Source organism: Hyperolius riggenbachi, chromosome 1 (genome assembly GCF_040937935.1).
Source record: "Hyperolius riggenbachi isolate aHypRig1 chromosome 1, aHypRig1.pri, whole genome shotgun sequence".
Taxonomy (NCBI): Eukaryota; Metazoa; Chordata; class Amphibia; order Anura; family Hyperoliidae; genus Hyperolius; species Hyperolius riggenbachi.
In genome coordinates, this window is record NC_090646.1 from 248,307,159 (window position 1) to 248,332,178 (window position 25,020).

Here is a 25,020-nt window from a genome sequence, read left to right on the forward strand (position 1 = left end):
CCAGGATCCTCAGGACATCCACTCTGCCATCTCTACGACGGCAGAGTCATGTGAGCTGGTCAGCAGCCGCTTTCATTGGCTCCTGACCGTGTCTATCAATGTAATCCTATGGGAGTTGCTTACATTGATAGACATGGCCAGGAGCCAATGAAATCGGCTTCTGACCGGCTCACAGGGCTCTGCCGCCATAGAGACAGGCAGAGCAAGTGAGCTGCGATGCCACATGGCGAGGATTCAACGGTGAGATCGGCGGGAGCAACGAAAATGGCGGATGCGTTCTGGGGCGGTTATTGAAATCTACGCCCTGCCAGCCAGGTAACCAATAGGGCGTAGATTTCAATTACCTTGGTACTTAAGTAGTTACATTAAAACTGGGATTTAACATGAAATTCTTCACAGGTCTAGAAAACCTTTACTAATGTATTTTTTGGCCCTTCTGTGCCGTATTGTCAACAAACATTTAAAAGAGCAAGAAATAGAAACAGATGTGTAATAACAGTAACAGAATATCGGTAATTATCCACTGTAGTAGAATATCTGTAATTTTACTTTTTATGTTGTTTTTTTGTTGTTGTTTTTTTAAGGTATTACTCTTACAAGTCTTTTTTTTCACCTTTGTAATTTTACTGATATTCTACTATCACCCACTGTCCCCTAACTCTCATTTGAACCCTCCACTATCCATGCCTAACCCTAACAACCCCCCACCTATTCCAAACACTAACCAGCCCCATCTATGCCTAACTCTAACCCTTCCCATCTATGTATCTAAAACTAACCCTCTCCTATCTATGCCTAACACTAACCCTCCCCTATCTATACCTAACACTAACCCTCCCCTAGCTATGCCTAACATTAACCCTCCCCTATATATACCTAACACTAACCCTCCCCTAGCTATGCCTAACACTTACCCTCCCCTATCTATACCTAACGCTAACCCTCCCCTAGCTAAGTCTAACACTAACCCTTCCCTATTTATACCTAACACTAACCCTCCCCTATCTATACCTAACAATAACCGTCCCCTAGCTATGCCTAACACTGACCCTCCCCTATCTATATCTAGCACTAACCCTCCCCTAGCTATGCCTAACACTAACACTAACACTTCCCTATCTCTACCTAACACTAATGAAATCTACCTCAAGCGTACATGTGAAAATCTGCTGATAGATAGTGGCTATAACAGTAAATTTGGGTCGCACAAATTTATCAATGCACTCCACATGCACATTTATGAGCTCTGTATAGTATTGTTAGCCCCATTTAACACTAATTAGCTTCTTTTATATAGACCCATTCAGTAAGGATCCTTGGGCAAGACTCCCTAACACTGATACTGCCTATAGAGCGCGTCCCAGTGATGCAGTCCTGGTGCTTTGAGTCCGCCAGGAGAAAAGCGCAATATAAATGATCTGTATGTCTGTGTCTAACTGACACTATCCCTATCTGCAGAAATGCTCTGTCCCTAGCCTCCTTCACAGAAGCCAAATGCAGACTGCAAAATGGCTGCTGTCCTGACTTTCTGATAGGTGTGCGTGTGTGTGTGTGTGTGTGTGTGTGGGGGGGGGGGGTAGGGATAGCTGATTGGCTGCCATGTGTCTGCTGACTGTGGGGTGTGGGGTCAAATCTTGGCTCCATTATAATGTATAGGGGAAAATCAAACACGCTAGGGACTTGATTCACTAAACCGTGATAACTCATATCACGGCCATTTTTGTGTGCATTTTCGAGTTTGTGCGTGATCGTGAATTTGTTTGTGCAATCGCACATTATCGTGTGATAAATGGCGATTGCGCACGATAATTCGCAGATATGAACGCGAATACGCATTGATCGCTGCAAACTATTTGCTGGGTGAACAGTTTGGGCCATCTCTCATAGTAACATGGATAATTTGGTTGAAAAAAGACACTCGTCCATCAGAACTTATCACCTTGTGCTTGCAGAAAATATACATCAGGTGCACACTACAGTCACCATCTATCACTACTATGTACACTGCTGCCTTGGAACATCTTTTAGGGGAACAAACTGCTTAACTGTTATTTGGGGGATATGTTGTTGTGTGGATGTACTATAGCAGAAATGGATGTGTCGGCACCACCAAGTAGTACATATAGCTCTTTTATTAGGTCACATAACTGCTGTTATGTAACCTAATAAAAGAGCTATATGCACTACTTGGTGGTGCTGACCCATCCATTTCTTCTATCGCATTTGTCCCAAGAGGTACTGGGACGGGGTCAAGGCACACCTGCTTTTGCTAAGGTGCTCCTCACTTCACTTACTTTGGATGTACTATAGCTGCGGTTGCTATTGGTGATGCTCCTTCCAGTCCTACCTGTGTAGACGTTACTATCACTGTGGCTGTGATTGGCTGACGTTCCTTCCAGTCCTGCCGTGTGAACACTATAATAGCTCTGGTTGCTATCGTTAACACCACTTTCTAATCCTGCCTGTCTGGACATAGCCATCACTGCAGTTGGAATTGCAGGAGCTGCTCCTTCTAGTCCTGCCGTGTGCACGTTACAATAGTTGTGGCTGCTATTGACAATGCTCCTTCCTGTCTTTTCCAGTATTGTTATTTTTGTGTGGTCATTTACCATTGCTACAGTAGGGATTGGATTGGTAAAGCTCCATCCTGTCTGTCTTTGTCTTGTTCACTCTCTACTTGTCTTGTCTGTCTACTCCCGCTGTGTTCTGAGTTCCACAGTGCATCCCTTGCCACTTCCTGGCAATACCCAGCATTTCCTGTTATTGCCTAGAGGGTTCTGTGGTACTTCTGTCTTCCCGGTCTCTATACCTTGCATGTTAAGTCTTGGGGGAAACTGAAGTTGAGTAGACGAAACTTGTCTCCCATTCACGCGGGGGCTTAGCTCTAGGTGAAGAATGTGATGTCAGATCGGAGTATAGAGTATAGATGCTGGAGGAAGGCAAGAGATCTGCCAAGCCTTACACTGTAACCAGAAATGGATTTGGAAATGGGGTCCTAGGCAAGATAGCAGTCTGTGCCCACTGCTTATGGTCATCTAGCTTTTTTTAGTAAGATATAATGGGGATAGCATCCATCAGGCCCCTAGACTCCCTCCAGGCCCTAGCCAAAGGCCTAGAATTGCCTTGTGACTGTAACTGCCACTCAAAAAAATCCATATAAAACAGAATTTTGTCTTCTTAAAACAGAATGTATTTGATATTACAGTATTCAGGTTGGAGTGAGCATATGATGTCTCCCACAGCGGGGCACTTCACATGCTCACTCCAACCTGAATAATCACAAATACCTTCTGTTTTAAGAATACAAAATTCTTTTTTACAAAACATTTTTAGTAAGGAGAATTTTTGGTCCTTTACAGCCCCTTACACACTCCCAGTTTGGGTGGCAAAGGCTGGGACTTTGTGCTTACAAACAAGCTAAATAAGCAGGTCAGAAGAGCATTTCCAGCTTCTTTTATTCAAAGTTGTGAGCCGCTAACAGATTGTGACATTTTGATACTAACATCCAAATTAACATACGGTATATTTTATTTCTGTGATATTGCTAAACTTAATACTTCTAACATAATATGGTGATATTACTAATGTTTTTCATTGCAATCTTCAGCTATTAATATGGGTACATAACAGTATGTGGTGATCAATTGATTTCACACTATTGATTTAATGTTTGCAAACTGTGCTTACTTAGTACTTTCCTGTTTCTCTCATGTGAATAAAGTAATTTCACCTTATCAGGCAAAATTATCTAGGAGAAAGTATGAAAACAAACAACTTTAAACAAGGAACCATTTGATTTATTTATTCCACCGTAATGCCAATGCATAATTTGAAAATGTTGCTATTAAGCTGGAAGAAAAATTAACTTTCAGATAAAGTGTTTTGTTTTCTGTTTGTTTATAGTTGCCAGATCTACCTGAGGCACAACTTTGCAAATATGAATCAAAGCAATTATTTTGCATGATATCTTTGCTTAAAGCTGTAGTTCCATTTAATATCTCAGTAACACACACCGTTCTCATCGACCTTTCATGTGATTCACATAGGCGCTCAGCAGGTGTTTAGCTCTGGTCTCCACAAATGCTGTAATATATATATATATATATATATATATATATATATATATATATATATATATATATATATATATATATATATATATATATATTATGCATAGGGATAAGCAGAAGTCATCTAATTCTTGCAGTAGTGGGTTTTGAATTGTTGTTTATTAATAAAAATGATTATCAGTGGCTCTGTATTACCTGTTATATATTAACTATACTACATCATTGGGCTAAACTTTGACCCTCTACATCACAGTCAGGAGACACATGGCAGCCAATCAGGCTGCACTCCCTCCTGGAGCCCCCCTTATATAAGGCAGCAGTGACGGCCATGTTCTCACTCTGTGTGCTGCAGTATTAGTGAGAGAAGGGAGAGACATTGGAGAGATAGTGAAAGCGATAGTTAGGAGGTCTGTTAGCTTGCTCCTTGCTGATATTTGTTGCTGGAAAAGCACCACCAAAACAACTCTTTTGAGAGCTAATGTTCTTGTGATGTGTTTTTTTTGTGTGGCCCACTGACACTGCATATACAGCCCTGTCTGTCGCAGCTGGCCCTTGCTAATTGCTATACTGTGCCAGGCCCAGCACATTCAGTGCCTAGTGTGACTGGTGCACGCTGTTTTATATATCAGTCCGTGCATACCTTTCACTGCACCTGTGTGTGTGACAGCTGCACATTGTATTGTAATACCAGTCACTGTATACCTTTCACTGCACCTGTGTGTGACAGCATGCAGCTTTATATATCAGTCACTGCATACCTGTTCATTGCACCTCTGTGTGACTGAACCCTGTTTTATATCCCAGAAGTCCATTTTTATTGCACCTGTGTGACTGCACATTGTTATACCAGCAGTCACTGCAACCTTTTCACTGCACCTGTGTGACTGCACATTGTATTAGTCAAGTCAGTGCATACCTTTCACTTCATCCCCCCCAATATGGACAAAACAAAAGGCAGAGGCAGGCCACCCGTCAGGTCTGTTAGAGGTCGTGCTGTTGTGATTTTGTGCGGCCCTCGACCAAAGTACAGTGTTCAGAAGAAGGCACGTGCCATCAACCCCCAATATTTTCAGGACGTAGTTGACTATTTAACACAGAACACCTCATCTTCCTCAGGTTCCGCACGGAAGTGTGACATATCTTCCTCCTCCTGCTCTGATTCTGGCACCCCACTTAACACTCCGTCGGCAGCCATCACCAAAGTGCATTCATCCCAGAGCTCAGCGGTGAGCCATGGAAAGACCAAGACCAGCATAGGGACAGCTACCTTATGAAGGCACATGATGAAAAAGAACAAAGTGCAATGGGATGACCACCTGAGGAAAAGTAGCACACAAAAGCAAAGCCACACACCGCAGTGGAAGATACCAGGCTGCAATTATTTCTCAAAAAAGGCAATACCTAAACTGTACCATGATGTTGAAAGGCAAGTGGTGTCATCTCTGGCACACAGTGTTGGGTCAAGGGTCCATCTGACCACGGATGCCTGGTCTGCAAAGCACGGTCAGGCCTGCCCGAAGACTAAGTCAGTCCCCACACACAGCATCTCTGCCTGCACGCCATGTGATTGCCTGCCCCAAGACTAAGTTGGTCCCCACACAGCATCTCTGCCTATAGGCCTCTTGACTGCCTTCTCCGCCACCACCAACAGGGTCCAGGACTCCACTCCAGGTGGACTCCTGTACTTCCGCTATAATAGTTTTTCTGGTGCTTGTACATGCCTGCATAATTTTTCTGGCTGCACTGCGGCTGCAACAACAAAACAAAAGGCATGTACATGTGTCTATTACCCTTCGTGATCATTACTTTGCCACATTGAAGCAATGACTGGATATATGAGTGTGTTGGGGGGCACACCTGACCCAAGAAGATAATAAGGTTGTTGCTTCATTGTGGACAGACCAAATTCGTTCAGCTCAACACTCAGTCACTGTTGTTCTGTCATCGAGCTACCTCAGCCCAACCATATGGGCTGGAAAGCTGCCATCACCTGCACTCTCGCCAATGTGCACACCAGCACGGCCATCTGTATGCGGTGTGTTACACAGTGAGTTTGGTCTGTCAGTGTCATGCAGTACACTACTTATACTACCTGATCCATGTATACACACACAAGATGTTTTCAAGCACGTTAGGCCTCCAATTTATGAATACAATGTGATTTCTGCCCTTTAGGGATTATAACCATGCTCTGTGTCAAATCCGGGAATTTTCCCGGGGACTTTTGGCTTGTATCCGACCCTGCCATGCCCACCTCCAGGTGTTAGACCCCTTGAAACATCTTTTCCATCACTTTTGTGGCCAGAACTAGTGTGTGTAGTTTTTCAAGTTTGCCTGCCCATTGAAGTCTATTCCGGTTTGCGATGTTTGCCGGTTCGCGAATTTTTTTGCAAGTAAAAATGCGGGTTCGCAACATCTCTATTCCTAAATAATAGAGTTTACCAATCTAGTTCCCTAGATTTATTCCAGTTAGATTTAGTACTGTATAAGTGCTATTGCATATCAGTACAAATCACTAGTAACACCGAAAACTGCATCAAAATCTTAATCATTTCAAGTAGAACTGAAATATGATAAAAAAGATTTTCACTTACATGGGGGTTCTACCAGCCCCCTGCAGCCTCCCTATGCCTGCACTGTCTCTGAACGATCCTCTGGTCCCCCGCAGTGGCTCCATTTCTTGACCACCGACTTACAAGTCGACCCTGTCCGCACGCGTCCTCATTCGTGCTACTGGGTTGGACGCTCCTGGTGAAAGGAATGTGAATGAGGATGCGCAGCCAGGGCTGCACAGACGCAGTAGATGACAACATGCTGTCAAGAAACGGAGTTGCAGCGGGGGACTGGAGAATCGTTTAGAGAAGGCACATGCACAGGGAGGCTGCAGGGGGCTGGCAGAAGCCTCAGGTAAGTGAAAGTCTTTTTTTTAATCATATTTCAGGTCCGTTTTAATGCAATATACTTAGGGCCTGATCAAATGCACTTTTACTCTCAAGTTTTCCCCGCAGCAAACATGTATTGTGCTATTGTGTACCTTCCCAACCCCCTCCGAAAAACATAAATTGTGTCATTGTGTACTTTTACCCCCCCTTACCCTGTGACATACATGCATTGTGCCAGTGTGTAGACTCAAAAGCCCCACAGGCAAACATCTATTGAGCCACTATGTAAGTTTAGCCCCCCCCCCCCATTTCCTCCTTGGCAAACATGTATAGTACCATTATGCAGAGCAGCTACAGTGGTGCAGAAATGCCTGTCTATGGTTGTTTCCTCTGCTCCTCACTTTCCACTGTACTGCGGCATTACTCCTTATGCATGTCATGTGACATCAGGAGCCTGAGGAGAGACAAATCTACATGGTGTCGGACAGGCACAGTGTTCAAGAGCTATGAGAAGAGGACCATAAGAAAACTTCATCTTGCATATTCAGGAGCTGACTGTTAATATGAGCCGCTGACAACTTATGCTTTGCTAAATTTCCTTGAATATATGAAATATTTCACAGTGAATGTATTACATGGGACATGATTCCAACTATGAGGCCCCTGCCAACTATTTCTCCTGCTAAATGCTCTGGAAAACTTTGGAGCACTTTTAACTGTGTTCTGGTTCAAAACCTTGACATCTGTCCATGTCCATTCTGTCAGTGTGTGGCTTCTTGCATGTGCAGCACACAGCTCCAATATAAACTACAAGGAAACAGTGGTCACAAGAGCACGTATCAATGTTTATAACCAGAAATCATATTGCCTAGAGGATTTACAGATTAAAAAGAAGACTAGAGATGAAAAGAGAAACAAGCAGAAGTGTAAAAATCAGAAGAGTACAAATAAAGACAAAAGTATACAGCAAACTAATGCAGATAAAAAGAAAACTTATTGGAAAATGTTATGCATATTCATGGTATGTGTAAGTTACTTAAAAACCCCAAAATGCTTTGCTGAAACTGAGAATGTAAACATTTTGTTTAAAAGCATAGTTAGAAAATAAACTTTCAGAAACTTGTACTTTTACCCGGAGTCTATAAACTGACCTAATGCAGCTGGTAGTTAAATTATTCTGCTCAGTAATCACGCTAATAACTATATAAGCACATATGCGAAAACTGGATATCATGCATAGGAGGAAAAAGGTCACCTTTTGTATGCCTTCTTGAGATTCACGAACATTATTCTCTGTTCCATTACTTCTGTTAATCATCCGCCACATTTGGGAATACATGCTGTCTCTCTCAAATGGATTCATCCCTTTTACACGCACATGCTCATAAACAGCAGAGTCTAATACTGTTCCATAAGGGATGTCTGTCTGCCTTGACAGGTCCTGGAGAGACCTAGGTTAATGAAAAAGGCCAAACAATAAATATTTACATCCTGAAGTTGTCATTTGTGCAGGAACTCACTGTCAATACATCAAAAAGTCATGCAGGCACATTGTGTTATATAAGCTCATTCTTTCACAGATTACTTAAGTAAATCTGCCATTTGCAGGTTAACATTTTATAGGCTGTATGGCTGTTGTTCTGTAATGTGTCTCTGGCTTCTCTAAGGAAGAGCTGACATTTATCTAATGATAACATATAATGAAGACCTCAGGGTTCCCTTACAAAGTACAATTTATATAGCCAAGGCATGACATTTGTCAGGATTTCTCAATAATTATCCAAATGCTTGGGAGCAAGTGCCACCGGTAAATCCAACAGAATGCCCTATAAGCAGCAAATACAACATATGAATATTAAAAAGAAAATCAGGTACATTCATTATTTGTGAGCCTCAAGACTTTTTTTTCCAAGAAAGAAGTATTAAGCATGGCAGCAATTTTCTACCTGTGTGTTATTATTTTCTTTGCAAGGTATATTCAAACATCATTATTTCTTGTACTCTTTTTGGCTCTCTGAATTATCTATCTAGTTCTGCATGAATATTGACTACTTCTGGAGAGATAAAGGCCATTATTCAAATAATAATAATAATAATAATAACTATTATTATTCATTGTATTTATAAAGCACCAACATATTACGCAGCGCTGGACAATAAATAGGGATACATACAATGTAAACAAGGGATGACAGACACAGGGGTAGCAAACAGTTATACAACAAGTTAGTCCATGGGAAGACGGTTATATCCTTGCAAGATCAGGAAGGACACACTAAAGGTGGTGGTGGGGCGAGACCCTGCCAAAGGCTTACAATCTAAAGGGTGGGGGAAGGACACATAAGGTAGGACTGTGGAAAAGGTGCTCAGCTGCTTGAAGGTGTTAATAAAAAATGAGGAAGGCAAAGTAGTAGTTTAAGTGAGCGATAGTGGTCTCCCACAATGCTTAGGTATTCTGTTGTACTGGTCCAAGCCTATCGCATAGAGCCATATCAATCCCTGCCATGCAATGAGAAGGGCCAGCAGTCTAAAACAGGCACTCTGCACATGTGCATGACTATATACAAAACATTGTGCCACAGGTACTGTTTGTTGGCAAACAGTTCATCACAGGGCCTGGCGAACTGTTCATCCCATCTCTACACTTGAGAACTGTTTTGAGACCAAAGCAACTACCAATATAGTTGGCATGCTACAATGAAACAGAGCATTTATAAATCTAGAAAACAGACTTACATATATTTACATTAGAACACAGTCTGTAAGCCACTTTTGAAACATAGGTTAAGTAGTGAAAGTCAATGAACCATTTACTGCTACTTTTTCTAGCAAGAAGTAAAGTAATATTCATAGATAGTTAACTATTACGAAGCTTACGTGAAAGGAGCTGCACATCAGAAATATAGTTGAAGAACAGTGCAGGCAATCAAGCACGGATTGCCAGTGACTAGAATATGATCGTACACTTATAAATATAATAAAGTAAAGGTGTGATAAAAAAATTTTAAGTGGATAATAGAAAGCTGCAATTTTTATTTTCCACTTGTAGGTCTTTTAGTTTTCTCCTTTAGCCATATTTACAAAATGGAGTCTGAAGTGACAGGATGGTCTTGATTCACTAAAGGGTGCTAAGTGTTAGCACGTCAGTGAAAAGCCCCTTAGCACGTGCAAAAGCACTTTGCACGCGCTAGCACGCAAAGTTTAGCACTGCATGGTGCACGCGAAACGTCACACCGTCTGCGTGCTAAATAGCCTGTAGCGTGGATCGGGGGGTTGGCCTTAGAGCTGCACAGCCACACTCGCGGCCAGGCGGACTGTGCAGCCGCGGCCAGAGGAAGCGACCATTTTACGAGAGGCAGGAGAGCCCGACCCGGGCCGTGGGGTTGGCAGCCGATCTGGGGGGGCCAATGAATGTTGGGAACCCGGCGCATTGGCACGGAGGGCGCGGACGGCATCCTCCATGCCTTAAAAGATGAGGCAGGTGATTAACTTTTTTTAGTAATTTCGCCTCGTAAGTCCTTTAAGCGGACTTAGCACGCGAACGGTGCAACGTTTCACGTGCACCGTGCAGGGCTAAACTTTGCGGAACATTGCGTAACAGTAACAGGTTTAGACGTGCAAACTTCTTAGCAGGCTAGTTTGCACGTCCAAAGCTGTTAGGCGTGCTAACTATGTTAGCACACCTTTGTGAATCGAGCGCGATGTGTATATATTCTCATCAAGGGCAGTGTAGTCACATATTATGAAAATATGTTGTTTCTAAATGTTCTGACTAGTAGACAATAGGTACCATTAATTAAACTGCGCAGTGTGAGGTATTTACTGGTTTCCGTGGTAACCACTACTAACTGTTATTGTTTCTGGCTTTGTTCATTTATTAGAGGTGTTGTTATAGAAAAACAACTTTCAGTATTTTTAGATGACAAATGATCTATTGGTTGCTATGAATGGATTATTTAGTCTACTCATTAACATGTCCCAAGCAAGCTCTATTTACCTCTCTTACCGCAGGAATTTTACTGCAAGCTTTAAGCGTCCATTAATATATATACCCCATATAACAAGTGCAGTTCTAATCTGCCCATATAACAAGTGCCAACATGCTAACTTTTTAAATTACCAGAAGCTTTAAGTTATAAAAATGCTACTTGGGCATAAAAATACTGCTTTCTTATCACGTTAGGTGATAACTTCATGAATAAACACCATTGAAGAAATATAATGCTAGACTGTACTCCGCAAATTCATGTACATACAAATACCAAATTACCAACAATATGATCATATATTCTCCTGTGCTTCATCTAATGTCATTTATGAGACGTCACATAACTTACAAGGAGGAAGAGGCTAAAGCACATCCATAAAATACAACTTTTCTTCAAACCATTAAAATATCAATTTATTTCCAGAAAAGTAAGGCAAGCCGTGCTACTCATATTTTAACAGATTGGATAAAAGGTATATTTTATAGATGTGCTCTAGCCTCTTTATCCTTGTAAGTGACTTTTCGATATTCTTTAATAGAAGCTCTACTTCTCAGCAACTGTTTTATGGTAGTATACTGTAGTTACAAAAAAGTGTGTGGGTATGTGAGTGTGTTTTAAGGGTGTCAACAATAGGACAATTCAAACAAAATGTTCCTCTAGAGAAATCTGTATAGTAGAAACAAAACAGATATTGCTCACAAGAATTAACCAGATTTACAGATTGCTCAGCAAGCACATGTTTAACCAAAACTCCTAGGAGTTTGTCAGGGGCTAAAAGGGACGAAAAAACCCTCTTACTAAAATGCTATGTAAAGCAGAAATTGGCGTCCTTAAAACAGAAGGTGTTTGCGTTTATTCATCTAAGGTGTCCCACAGTGCATCACTGCTGAATATACAAATCACCCATTTGTTGTCCTTGAAAGCTAAACACACATCCAGAACCACTGGAATGCAATAATATGTCAGCTTGTTAATTATACAAGCCACAATAATTCAACATGCAGACTGTTTCAGACGTGTAGATCCTCATCAGTGTATGGCACGGATTAATGTGGCTCTATGGGCTTGGACTTGCAACACCCAGAGGTACAGATTGACCGTCAATTAACAAGCTGACACATCATTGCATTCCAGCAGTCCTGAAGGTGTGTTTAGCTTTCAGGGACAACAAATGGGGGATTTGCATATTCAGCAGTGATGCACTGTGGGATGCCTCAGATGCACACTGCAACCTGAATAATCACAAATGTCTTCTGTTTTCAAAAGGCACATTTCTGCTTTACAAAGAATGACAAATAATTAGACTTACAAGTTAGAAGGTAATCAGTTACTTTTCATGCATTAGCTGATCATACAGCAAGTAAGTACTTTGCTCAACACACATTTTCAAGTGTCTTCTCACCGTATACATGAAAAAAAATGGCTACTGGAAAAAGAGAATTGCCACTAGTAGAATCTTGTTAAAATAAGCGATCTCCTACTACTGAATTCCGATAGTAAAATATCGGTAATCTTAACAATATTTTACTATGGTCAAACCTTACCTTACTCTCACACAGACCCCTCCCTTTACTGATGCCTAACACAGAAATCTCCCTCCACCGATGCCAAACACAGACCCATCCCTCGACCTACACCTAGGGATGGTCGGAAATATCCATTTCTGATTTCGGAGTTCAGATTTCCGAGTAGTGTTTTTTTGGGTCATTTTTTGCATTCTCTGATTCGCCAAATACTTCCGAGTTGACTCTGCTTTCTCTGATAGGTCCAATGCTTCCGAGTTCTGTGATTGGGCTAAATTACCGAGTTGTGGTAATGCAGTATTTCTACAGAAAGCCGATTTCTGAGTTCAGATTGCCGAGTAGTGTTTTTTTTGTCATTTTTTGCATTCTCTGATTGGCCAAATACTCCCGAGTTGTTTCTGCATTATCTGACTGGTCTATTGATTTCGAGTTCTGTAATTGGGCTAAAATTACCGAATTGCAGTAATGCAGTATTTCAGCAGAAATCCAATTTCCAAGTTCCGTTTTCTGATTTTGGAGCTCCGATCGGAAATGTATTTTGCGATCGGAAATTCAGAAATGTCAATTCCACCAAATCCGAATAAGCATATTTTCCGCCCTGTGGCACCTAAGCCTAACCCCCTTTCCTGGTGAGGACTAAACCTTAAGACCCCCCCCCCCCCCCCTCTCCACACACACACACATACACACAGAGCCGTGATTTGTAACAAAGAGAGTAAATCTGGGCGCAGACAGGTGCCCAATAAAATAGCGAGTGCTGAGTCTTCCTGCTATGCAAATTGTGGCAATTTTATTGGGTGCCTCCCTGGCTGCATCCAAATTTTCTCTAATTGCCACAAATCACAGCTTTTATAATGGGAGTCTATGGCAGTGACCTTTTTCCAAGGTGCCTGTGGTGCCTTTTTTCTTGTTTTTCCTTCTTACCCATGCCTAGCAGTGCAGTTCCTCTCACCGCCTTGCATCTCTGCACTTGTTGCTTCATTGCCTCCTTGCTCCTTTGGACTTTCTTTGCTCGCGATCAAAAGGCTTAGTTGTCTCGAAACAGTGCTGCTGTTGGGTAATAAGACTTTTCCTCCATCTCTGTTTATTCAGGATACTGTTGTATACCCTATGCTTAGTACTTTGTCTGTGTTCATTGCACAGTTGTTGTGCTGTATGTAGCTGTATTCTTATTATTCATCATCATATGCAAGCAAAGAGTTAACAATATATATACAAAACAAACCCCAATACAGAAGTGCATTTGAAATCAATTTTGGCTGGTGTGCATGTTTAATGTACACAAATTGAGTTATTATTTTAACATTGCACCCAAGTACTATTGTGAGTCTTTATGAGCCACAGGCTGTTGTATATGGGTGTGCAGACCCTAATGTACATACAAATCACCCTTCCTAACTACCACACATACCAATCACACTGCTATGCAATTTTCCCCTTGATTCAGCAATTTCCATCTCATGTTTTTTTCCCAGCTCAGATCGCATACAGACACACAATTCACAGATGCACAGTACATTACAAATCACCCTGGAGTTCCACTGCAAATTTCAATAGTGCACATGACATACCCATACAGCAAGGAAATGGCTAGTGATGCCTAGAGAAACATGAACATGTAGACTTTTTCCCTATTCACTTCAAATGAGCCAGGCAAAGATGGAGCCAGGCAAAGATGTGCTGGCCATGGTCCTGAAGTGCATAACATAGGGGAGCATGTGGTTTCTGCACATCACAGCCTTCACTGCTGGGTAGGATGCTTTAGCACCCAGTCTGATGCTTGCAGCTTTAACAAACTAATGTATTATTGATCAGAGCCTCATTCTACAGCATTCATAGTACTCATAATTTATTGCCACATAAGCAGCTATGGAGTAGTAGTTTCTGGAGGGTTTGAAGATATAATAGTAAGCCTATGTTGTTCTAATAATATGTCTCTGAAATGGTAAAATGAAGACATCCAGGTCACAAAGGTTGCTACATTTAACATTCTGCTGTGCCTTTCAGTGCTTTTATGAGGGCTTTCTTATTCAGGTGTGTCTCTAGTGTTTTGCATAGCTTATATTATCCTGGAAGCTAGCAGGACATGGTTTCTCAATTTTTAATAAAGGTAAATACCTGGACAATAAAGTTTGCAAGCATAGTATGTGTTAAGCTTGCACACTCTATGTTTATATTTGTACCAGACAATAACTTCAGAATACAAGAGCCTATATATGCACAAAATATCTGTGGTGGGAAATTAATACTTTAACATATACTGTATGATTTGAATTCCCTTCAGACATTCTAAGCTGATGAATAAGTTATCCAATGGCACAAAAAAAGGTTACTGTAAATATCCATTATTCATTATGTCCTAATAGGTGACATTCTTTATTCATTGTAGGTAGTATACTGATTGGAACTGCGCTGCGTAATATGTTGGCGCTTTATAAATACAATAAATAAATAAATAATAAACTAAGCAATGGCTCTTCAACCTTAACAGTATATGAGGTGGATTTGTTTTAACTTTGTACTGCTTTTCCTTGCTTTTTTTTCTGTTAGTAAATGATTACTTGGTATCTTGAAGAATGGACCCTTGTCTAGCTTATGAACAATACTGGCTCTATTTTTTTTCTTATTCTGCTACTAATTCATCCAGTGTAAAGACAGATGCATTGCTAATTATGCCATTCATTTAATAACAAACATCACAATAGCATTGTAATTAATGATGATGATTTCCGCAGAATGGCTGAAATAATTAATACTGAAATGAATAGGAGGAGAAGCATGTCAATAAAAAAAAAAGTCCATTTGCTATGATGATTTTTTTTTTTTACTTAAAAAAAAATCTGGTATCTACATGTTGTAATCATGGGAGTCTCCACACCCATCTTTAGGTCTAGATATGGTTATTTAATGGAAAGAAGACACAGAATTGGATAACTAAGATAGAAAACCTTGGGAATACAAATCAGCATAACAGAATGTTTGTTCACTTGAAGTGACTGTAGCATTTAGCCTGGCCAGAAATAATGACTTATGTGAGTGGGATAGCTAGACTACATCCCTGGTATAAATGAGTTTCTTCAGAGGAGGAAGTAACAATATAGTCTCAATTTTTCAGAAACACCATACAGCATTGGCAAAGGATCAGCTAAACATCTACACTGGTCTACTTTAAAAATAAAAACATTTGCTTGTTGTATTTATTTATATTTAAAGGACAACTGAAGTGAGATGGAAGGAGGCTGCCATATTTATTTATTTTAAGCAATACCAGTTGCCTGGCAGTCCTGCTGATCATTCAGGCATCAGTAGTATCTGAACCACCAGGGCCGGATTTAGGTCAAGGCCGCCTAGCCCACGGCCTAGGGCACCACAGGAGCATAGACACCAAAGCAGCAGGCTAAACTGGTGCAGCAGGGAGATCAGTACTCTGCTGCTAGCCACCTGTGCAGCTGCCACCTTGCTCTCTGTGCAAATTTGCATTGTGGCTGGTGGCTGTGGACCTGGGTAGCATTGGAGGTGGAAAAGAAGAGGAAGCTTCTGCACTGGAGACGAGTGGAGAAATGAGTGACACTGATGGCTGCTGTGGTGTGAAGGCGAGCTGGCTACCTATACTGAAATGGGGGATGGGAAAAGGAGGGATTAAGGGAGTCCTCTGGCTAACTATACTGGAGGGAAAAGGGGAGGTGGTCACCAGGCTACTTATACTAGAAGGAGGGAGGGAGGGGTCATCTGGCTACCTATACTGGGGGAGATCATCTGGCTACCTGTACTGGAGGGAAAAGGGGAGAGGTCATCTCGCTACCTATACTGAAGGGGGGTGGCTGGTGATAGTGGCCTTGGGCGGTAAAGAGTACAAATCCGGCCCTGTGAACCACACACCTGAAACAAGCATGCAGCTAATCTTGTCAGATCTGACAATGTCAGAAACACCAGTTCTGCATATGCTTGTTCAGGGTCTATGACTAAAGGTATTAGAGGCAAAGGATCCGCAGGATAGCCAACCAAATGGTATTGCTTAAAAGGAAATAAATATGGCAGCTTCAACATCCCTCTCACTCCAGTTGTCTTTTAAATATCAGTGCAGGGTTAAAGGGAACATAAAGTGAAAGGCATATATTTATTTTTAAACTAATTAGTTGCCTGGCGGTCCTGCTGAACTCTCTGAATTCACGTACCAGAAACTAGCATGTCGCTAAACTAGTCAGATTTCAATCAGAACATCTGATTGATGGATTGTTCATGGTCTATGACTAAATGTATTAGATGCAGATGATCAGCAGAATAGCTAGGCAATTTGCATTATGTAAACGGAAAATAATATGTCAGCTCCATCCCTTTCGCTTCAGGTTCCTCTTTAAATCTGTGGGTGAGAGTGAGGTTTTAGGGTCTCTACAGAGATCTTAAAGAGAAACTCCAGTGAAAATAATGTATTAAAAAAGTGCTTCATTTTTACAATAAATATGTATAAATGATTTAGTCAGTGTTTACTCATTGTAAAATCTTTCATCTCCCAGATTCACATTCTGACATTTATTACATGGTGACATTTTTACTGTGGGCAGGTTATGTAGCTGCTGCTAGCTGTTTTGGCTGTTAGAGACAGCTATAAACAGCTATTTCCTGTCTGTGAACATTGTTACATTGTAACAAACTGCCAAAAGTACCGCGGTCCTCAGAGCAACTTGTGGGAGGGGTTTCAACACAATATCAGCCATACAGCACCCCCTGATGGTCTGTTTGTGAAACGCAATATATTTCTCATGTAAAAAGGGGTATCAGCTACTGATTGGGATAAAGTTAAATTCTTGGTTGTAGTTTCTCTTTAAAAGACCAGTTTAGAGATCCACAGTGTGCAGACATTTAGCAAATGCAAAAATCATTGCAAATCATGTTTTTTCAAAGGCAAGAAATAAAATAATACAATGGACATGATTTATTTTCTTTATTAGTGGCTATATGAATTTACATACTCAATTAGCTTTCCATTAGGTAGAGATGGTCAATGAAATGCTAATAATTCTAGCTCATGCAGATTTAAAGTAAATTATTCAGCTTGGAACTGGCCAGATCAGATATATTTCCTGCTTATTTTGACTAGCCAAATTTCAAGCTGCTAGTCGTTTGCATGAAATTTGCATGCAAGCTTTAATTTCTAATATCTTGTTGGCCATCTCTGCTTATAGAAACCGCAAAGATCTTCTAATGTCCCAAATAAACCAAATTATTCTGTATATGCAATTAAGCAACTATAAATACTAAAACACGCTCAGAATGTCTTTGTTCTTCTATATATCGGTGCCCCTACTGTGGAATCTCTTACTCCTTGTCCTTGAAAATGTCCACAACAAATAGACAGGCAGCAGTAAAAATATGGCAGAGACTCTTGTATTTCCCAAAACAAAATCAACAATTTTAAATGTAGTTCGTATTTAAGACTGAAAGGTTAATACATGTGCTCAGTGAAGTTGTTCTACAGCACTGAAAATTGATTTTTAATTTGTGTGACCGTATAACTGAGAAGATAATAATCCAATAATGACATGCATTCATGAACTAGATGAGCACATTATGTACCACAGATGTGCCATCTGCATTTCAAAATATTATTTAAAAGACACATCTGAAATGTTTTAAAATGCAGACCTCTTTCAGCTTAGTTTCCATCTAAATATTCATTACATACCTGGCTTCCATTGAAACTAGGAAGCATCATTTTAACGAGCTTCATAAAAACAGTGCAGGAGATTTTGTCGCAGCTGGCGCCACCATGGGCCTTTCTCAGTGAGTAATTTGTGCACCATACAAAAACACTGTGATTCAGCCGCCAGCAATAGCCGCAAGCCAAATTACATCTTATCCCCACTATCCATTGTGGCCTGGAAGGGGAATAGTAATTAACTCTGCCGCTACTTGTGCAGGAGCAGGGTAAGCTGTTTATCGGCTTTAGCCTGCGCCCAAATCTCATGGAGGCCATACACACTAGTGAGCCTCATTTTGACTTATATTAAGGACAATACATGGATCAGCCTGTAGTGTTTTTTTTTCTACTTTAATTTTGAGTGAGACTTCAAATCCAGACCTCCATGGGATGATAAATTTGATTTACATTGATCTGTGTGTGATTTCATTGTCAGCACATTCAGCTATGTAAAGAACAGAGTAATTAAAGAGACACTGAAGCGAAATTTTTTTTATGATATAATGATTTGTATGTGTAGTACAGCTAAGAAAAAAAACATTAGCAGCAGTGACACAAGTCTAAAGGTGGCCATACGCTGGTCGATTTGCCTTCAGATCGACCAACAGATAGATCCCTATCTGATCGAATCTGATCAGAGAGGGATCGTATGGCTGCCTTTACAGCAAACAGATTGTGAATCGATTTCAGCATGAAACGGATCACAATCGGTGGAGCTGCCGCCGCCGCCTACCCGCATACATTACCTGATCCGGCCGACACGAGTCCCCCGGTCCCCGCTGTCTTCTTCTCCGCGCTCGGCTCCAGCTTCACCGAACTTCATGTCCGGGGAAGTTTAAACAGTAGAGGGTGCTATACTGTTTAAACTTCCTGCCGGGACAGGAAGAAGTGAAGCCTGCCAGACTCGAAGCTCAGCGGAGAAGGAGCAGCGGTGACAGCGGGCACATGCGCCGGCGGAACAGGTAATGTATTGCCGCTGTATTGCACCGGTCATCGGGCATTCGAACGCCGCTATCCACGCACTCCCGACCCGACGGCGAACAAGCAAGATCTTCCGCACGGACAGAAACGATAAAAAATCGATCGATCGGTCAACGTTTGCGCAATGATTTCACAGCAGATTCGATCACAGTGATATAAATGAAAATAAAAATATTAGAATATTTTCTTTGCTACTAAAATTCTAGTAATTATCCGTATTACACAACAAATTCATTATATCATAATATTTTTTTTCGCTTCAGTGTCTCTTTAATAAGAATATTTCATTCATATATATATATAAAGTATTCGGCCCCCTTGAAGTTTTCCACATTTGTCATATTACTGCCACAAACATGCATCAATTTTATTGGAATTCCACATGAAAGACCAACACAGTGGTGTACACGTGAGAAGTGGAATGAAAATCGTACATGATTCCAAACATTTTTTTTTACAAATAAATAACTGCAAAGTGGGGTGTGCATGATTATTTGGCCCCCTTTGATCTGAGTGCAGTCAGTTGCCTTTAGACATTGATGAGTGCTAATGATTAAATAGAGTGCACCTGTGTGTAATATAATGTCAGTACAAATACAGCTGCTCTGTGAGGGCCTCAGAGGTTGTCTGTAAGGCTTGGTGGTGTATTCTCCACAGTCAGCATGCAACGCATGAGCTGGCGTGGAGGAGGTACACACACTAGCACAAGGAAACAGGCTATCCCCAGTATAGTGGAGGGGAGGACTGACTCCAATAGGAGATTGTGGCGCACAGAGCCGGTACAGATCTGACAGCCACAAACAATGCTTTCGTTATAACGTCTCAGCGCAAAGTAGCGCTGAGCGCATAAACCAGAACTGAGGAGATCAGGACAGGTAGACAGAATGAACGCTTGCTAGCTAGCGGCTACTTAGCGACAGCAAGCGTCCAAAACAAGACAGACTGGAATGAGGCAGCCAATGCGATTGCAGCGATGGCGTGCCTCACAAAGACAGGACAGGATAGTCAGGAAATAGCAGGATCAAGATAGATGAACGTAACACAGACAAATATACAATAAGTATGTTTTCCTAGCGTATTACAATTACAGCTATCAATGAAACTATTTGTAACGTCTGACTAACATATGTATATATCGGCAATGAACCGATATATGACATAAGCAGGAACGCTGACTAGGACTGGAGTAATACAGGGAACAGGACTCAGAAGTATTCGCTATCTCTTCGCAGAGATGAACGCAATCCACAAACGGTAACAGAACAGGATTCAGAAGGATTCGTTATCTCTTCGCAGAGATGAACGCAATCCACAAACAGTAACAGAACGGGATTCAGAAGGATTCGTTATCTCTTCGCAGAGATGAACGCAATCCACAAACGGTAACAGAACAGGATTCAGAAGGATTCGTTATCTCCTCGCAGAGATGAACGCAATCCACGAACAGGACCAGGAGCAGGATACTAGCTCAGCACGGGTGCTCACGATACGCGCAAACTACCAAAACGTGCTGGAAGGCTGACTAACTGCACACAGGATATAAACAGTTCGTGTACGTATACATCAGCGACACTGATGTATCAACGTAACACGAATACAAGGAAAATAATAAACGTGCTGGTATGCATATATATGGGCAATGAACCAATATATGATGCAAAACCAGCAAAGTATCTTTTAGAACAAGAACCACGATCGGGGGGTGAAGTGACAGCAAGACAGGCTTAAACTGAAGCTATGAAAACCCGAGGAGTCCTGCAGGAAGCAGATCTTTATACTGAGGTCATCCAATGGGAGCAGACATGCAGATTCCCACACAGGTGAATGATAATCAGTCACAAGCTGGCAGCAGGGAAAGGCAGACAAAGCTATGCAGCTTGCATGAAAAGAGATCAGAACTACCTGAGCTGCAGCACTACTACTTCCAGCAATGCCTGCTGCAGCAGCGATCATTACAGTACCCCCGCCCTTAAAAGCGGATTCCAGACGCTTTTCAAAACTGAAATTCCCAACAAAACATTCTGACTGATAATTCATGATGACCGGGACAGCCCGGCAAGACCGAATTCCAGAATCAGTCCCCACAAGACTGGACCCATCAGAACCAGAACCTACAGAACCATGCCCATCAGTACTACAAGCCCCAGTGTGACACCCATCAGAACCATGATTTGCAGAAGAAAGCCCTCCGAAACTCCCTGAGCGATACCCACCGCCTTCCAGGAACCGTTCAAAAACGCCAAAGCCTTTGCAATGCCCACCGGGACTGTCTTTACCAACACAAAACCCACTGTTGAACCAGTCCAAGGCACCAGGACAAGTTTTCTCAGAGACCTCCAAGAACACCTTGAAGCTCCAAAGAGATCCCCATAGGTCAGAACGCCCCTTAGGCTCACATGGAGAACTATCAAGAACCCCTATGGAACCTAGGGCAATTCCCGAGTCAGGGCCACAAGGACAAACATCAAGATCAGGGCTTTCAGGGACCAGAACCATCTCTGGGCATGCAGGCAGACTGGCAACATCAGAACATGTTCCCACTAAGGAAGCATCAGAGCACGCTAACACCTTAGACACACTTGGGCATTCTGGCACACAAAGAACATCTGGGCACACTGGCACAAGAGAAACCTCTGGGCATGTCAAGGAACTGTGAGCCTCAGGGTCAGCCAAGACAGGACCAAAACCAGGACTGGCCAAAAAAAAATCATCATGACTAGACTTCGCAACTACTGGACTTTTACACGAGAATGCAGGATCAGACTTAGATGTCACTGATTCCAGCAAAGTCAGTAACAAATCAGATTCAGGGGCACTAACAAGACAGGACAAATCTTCTGATGTATGCACTGAACCAGATAGGGACTCCACAACTACCTCTGGACTGGACAGAGACTCATCTAATACACTGGATTGGAGCTCATGAGGCGCTGCAGAACAAGTCAGTATTGCAGCAGCCCCCACTGGACTAGGCAAAACTGAGGAATTCCCTGGACAGGAAGGGGACTCTGGAACCTCTGCCACAGCGGCCAGAGAACCAGAATCTTTCAGGATACAGGGCTGGGTTTCAGGAACACTCATCAGACCGGACTGAAATTCTGAAATTTCTATTATTTTGACCAGAGAATCAGAATTATCCATGTTACAGGGCAAGACTTCTGAAACATTCAGAGGACAGGGCTGGAGTTCCTCGGCTGTTACAACACTGGAGAGGGACTCAACAACATTGGTTAAATCAGACTGTGTACAGGGCAAGGTATCTAACACACTTGCTGACGAGGACAATATTTCAATGGCTTCTGCTTTGCTGGGCAGAAATTCATCAAGTTTTATTAGAGCAGACTGTAATTCCAAAACAGCTGAAGTAAGCAGTGCCTCAGACTCCTCTGCTAGAGGGTTTGAAGTATCCAAAGTACTGGGTGAAGCATAAGACTCTGCGACCACAGCTTCACTGGACAGGATCACTGAACAGTCCATATTGCAGGGCAAAACCATGGAAGCACCTGCTGGACAGCATAATGATTCTGTGACCTGAGTTTCATTGGAGAGATCTACTGCACAATTCATGGTACAGGGCAAATTTACTGGAACATTTTTTGAACAAGGTAATAATTCTGCGATTTCAGGTTCACATAGCAGATGCTCTGAGCTATTCACGATACAGGGCAAATTTACTGGAATATTTTCTGAACAAGGTAATAATTCTGCGATTTCAGGTTCACATAGCAGATGCTCTGAGCTATTCACGAAACTAGAGCGAGGTGTAGAAACAGGAAGATCAAGACACAATGTTTGCGCATCTGAATCACCATTCATTTGTAAAATTGGAAAATTCAGATGCTGGGGTTCTGAGGTTTCTAGACAGGATTGCTGGGACTCGGAAACTGATGTAGTGCATCTATTGGCATCTGCTGGATCTGACAGGAGTTGAACTTTATTAACACAGGTAATTTCTGCAGAAGTGTTTGCAGAGGCAGGCAAGATTTTTCTGGTGTCTGTTTCACTGAACAAAGAGTCATGAGTACTGGCTAGGCTGGACTCGGAAGTCAGCAGGACCTCTGGATTCTCTGCTGAGAAATTTGCGCAGGGCAAGGTTAAGAATGTATCAGTGGCTTCTGTTTTACTGGTAAGTAACACTGAGTTATCCATGGTACAGGGTGGAATTGCAGGAACTTCAATTTCACACAAAAAGAGCTCCGAATCACCTGCTGAATCAGCCAAAGGTGCTGAAGCAGGCGGGTCAGAACGCCAAATTTGCGAATTCGGAGTCACATAAAAATCATCCAAAATCAGTTCCCACACATCAATCAATGGAGCCACAAAGTCATAACCACACACACCAGTTTTTATTAGGTTATAGGCAGACTTAATGCATGCATTCAATACTAATTCACTTTTTGCACTGTAAAATTGACAAAATGAACTTGAATCATTCTTCCATTCATTGACCAGAGCTTCCATCTCTCCTTTCTCAAATGGAGGATTCCAAGCATACTTAACAGGCAGATCATGGTTTGCAGATATGATTGTAGCAGGGACATATATTGGGTTAATTAGCAGGTGATTGGCAGATTCCTTATTCCTAAGAATCTCCAATACCTGTAGCAAGTGCTGAACTGTAGTGTATGCAAACTTTCCTTGCTTCACAAATAAGTTGATTTGTTCAATACTCTGTAATATCTCCTCATAATCATACTCAGATAATTCTTTTAAACAAAAATCTTTATTTTCCCTAGCCAGGGAGGAAAGTTCATTAGTAGTTTCATAAGTCCATTTAACTCCCCTGAAAGACAATTGCATTTCATTATCTGTTAATGGCAGAATCTCATTATAGGTCTCAGTCGCTAAGGATAACGACTCTGCAGATCGGACACGTTTCTTAGAACGTTTGCGTTTTGCCTTAGACCCTGCTGTTTTTGGTGATTTATTCAAGGCTGCAGGAAAATTATCAGTAACACTTTCTGCTTGCTGAACATTTTTGCAAGCAATTGAAGGAGAAGCTGATTGGCCTGCTGCCAGGAGTTCATTAAGAGGAAAAGGCAATGGATCTATGCGCAACCAGTTATGGATCACAAACGCTAGAAATTCCAGCGGTCTCTCTTTCAAATCGGAATGATTGAGAACATCAAATGCCCACTGGAATAATTCCCCTTTAAACAAAATATAACTTAGTTGGAGTGCCCAGGTTGAAACAGGAGTCGCTTGGAGATCGGGATTGGCCAGGAACCTGGCACATTCAGAGAAAAACTCATTTTCTGTTTCAGAGTTAAGTTCTTCAAATTTCTTAAAGGAACAGGAACCATAATTAACAGTGTCATACTTTCTGGGAATCCCCCCCCACAATGGGGATTGGTAATGGGGTTTTCATAATGTAAGGCTTGGTGGTGTATTCTCCACAGTCAGCATGCAACGCATGAGCTGGCGTAGAGGAGGTACACACACTAGCACAAGGAAACAGGCTATCCCCAGTATAGTGGAGGGGAGGACTGACTAGAATAGGAGATTGTGGCGAACAGAGCCGGTACAGATCCGACAGCCACAAACAATGCTTTCGTTATAACGTCTCAGCGCAAAGTAGCGCTGAGCGCATAAACCAGAACTGAGGAGATCAGGACAGGTAGACAGAATGAACGCTTGCTAGCTAGCGGCTACTTAGCGACAGCAAGCGTCCAAAACAAGACAGACTGGAATGAGGCAGCCAATGCGATTGCAGCGATGGCGTGCCTCACAAAGACAGGACAGGATAGTCAGGAAATAGCAGGATCAAGATAGATGAACGTAACACAGACAAATATACAATAAGTATGTTTTCCTAGCGTATTACAATTACAGCTATCAATGAAACTATTTGTAACGTCTGACTAACATATGTATATA

At 41.9% G+C, this 25,020-nt stretch overlaps 1 protein-coding gene across 2 annotated transcripts in view; it reads right to left on the reverse strand.

Moving 5' to 3' along the window:
- Positions 1 to 25,020, reverse strand: part of GRID2 (glutamate ionotropic receptor delta type subunit 2) — a 724,654-nt gene that overhangs the window by 165,998 nt on the left and 533,636 nt on the right. For both annotated transcript variants that reach the window (XM_068270973.1, XM_068270982.1), the window contains exon 11: positions 8,208 to 8,403. In XM_068270973.1, coding sequence (XP_068127074.1) covers positions 8,208 to 8,403 — 196 coding nt within the window. The remainder of the gene's footprint in view (positions 1 to 8,207; positions 8,404 to 25,020) is intronic.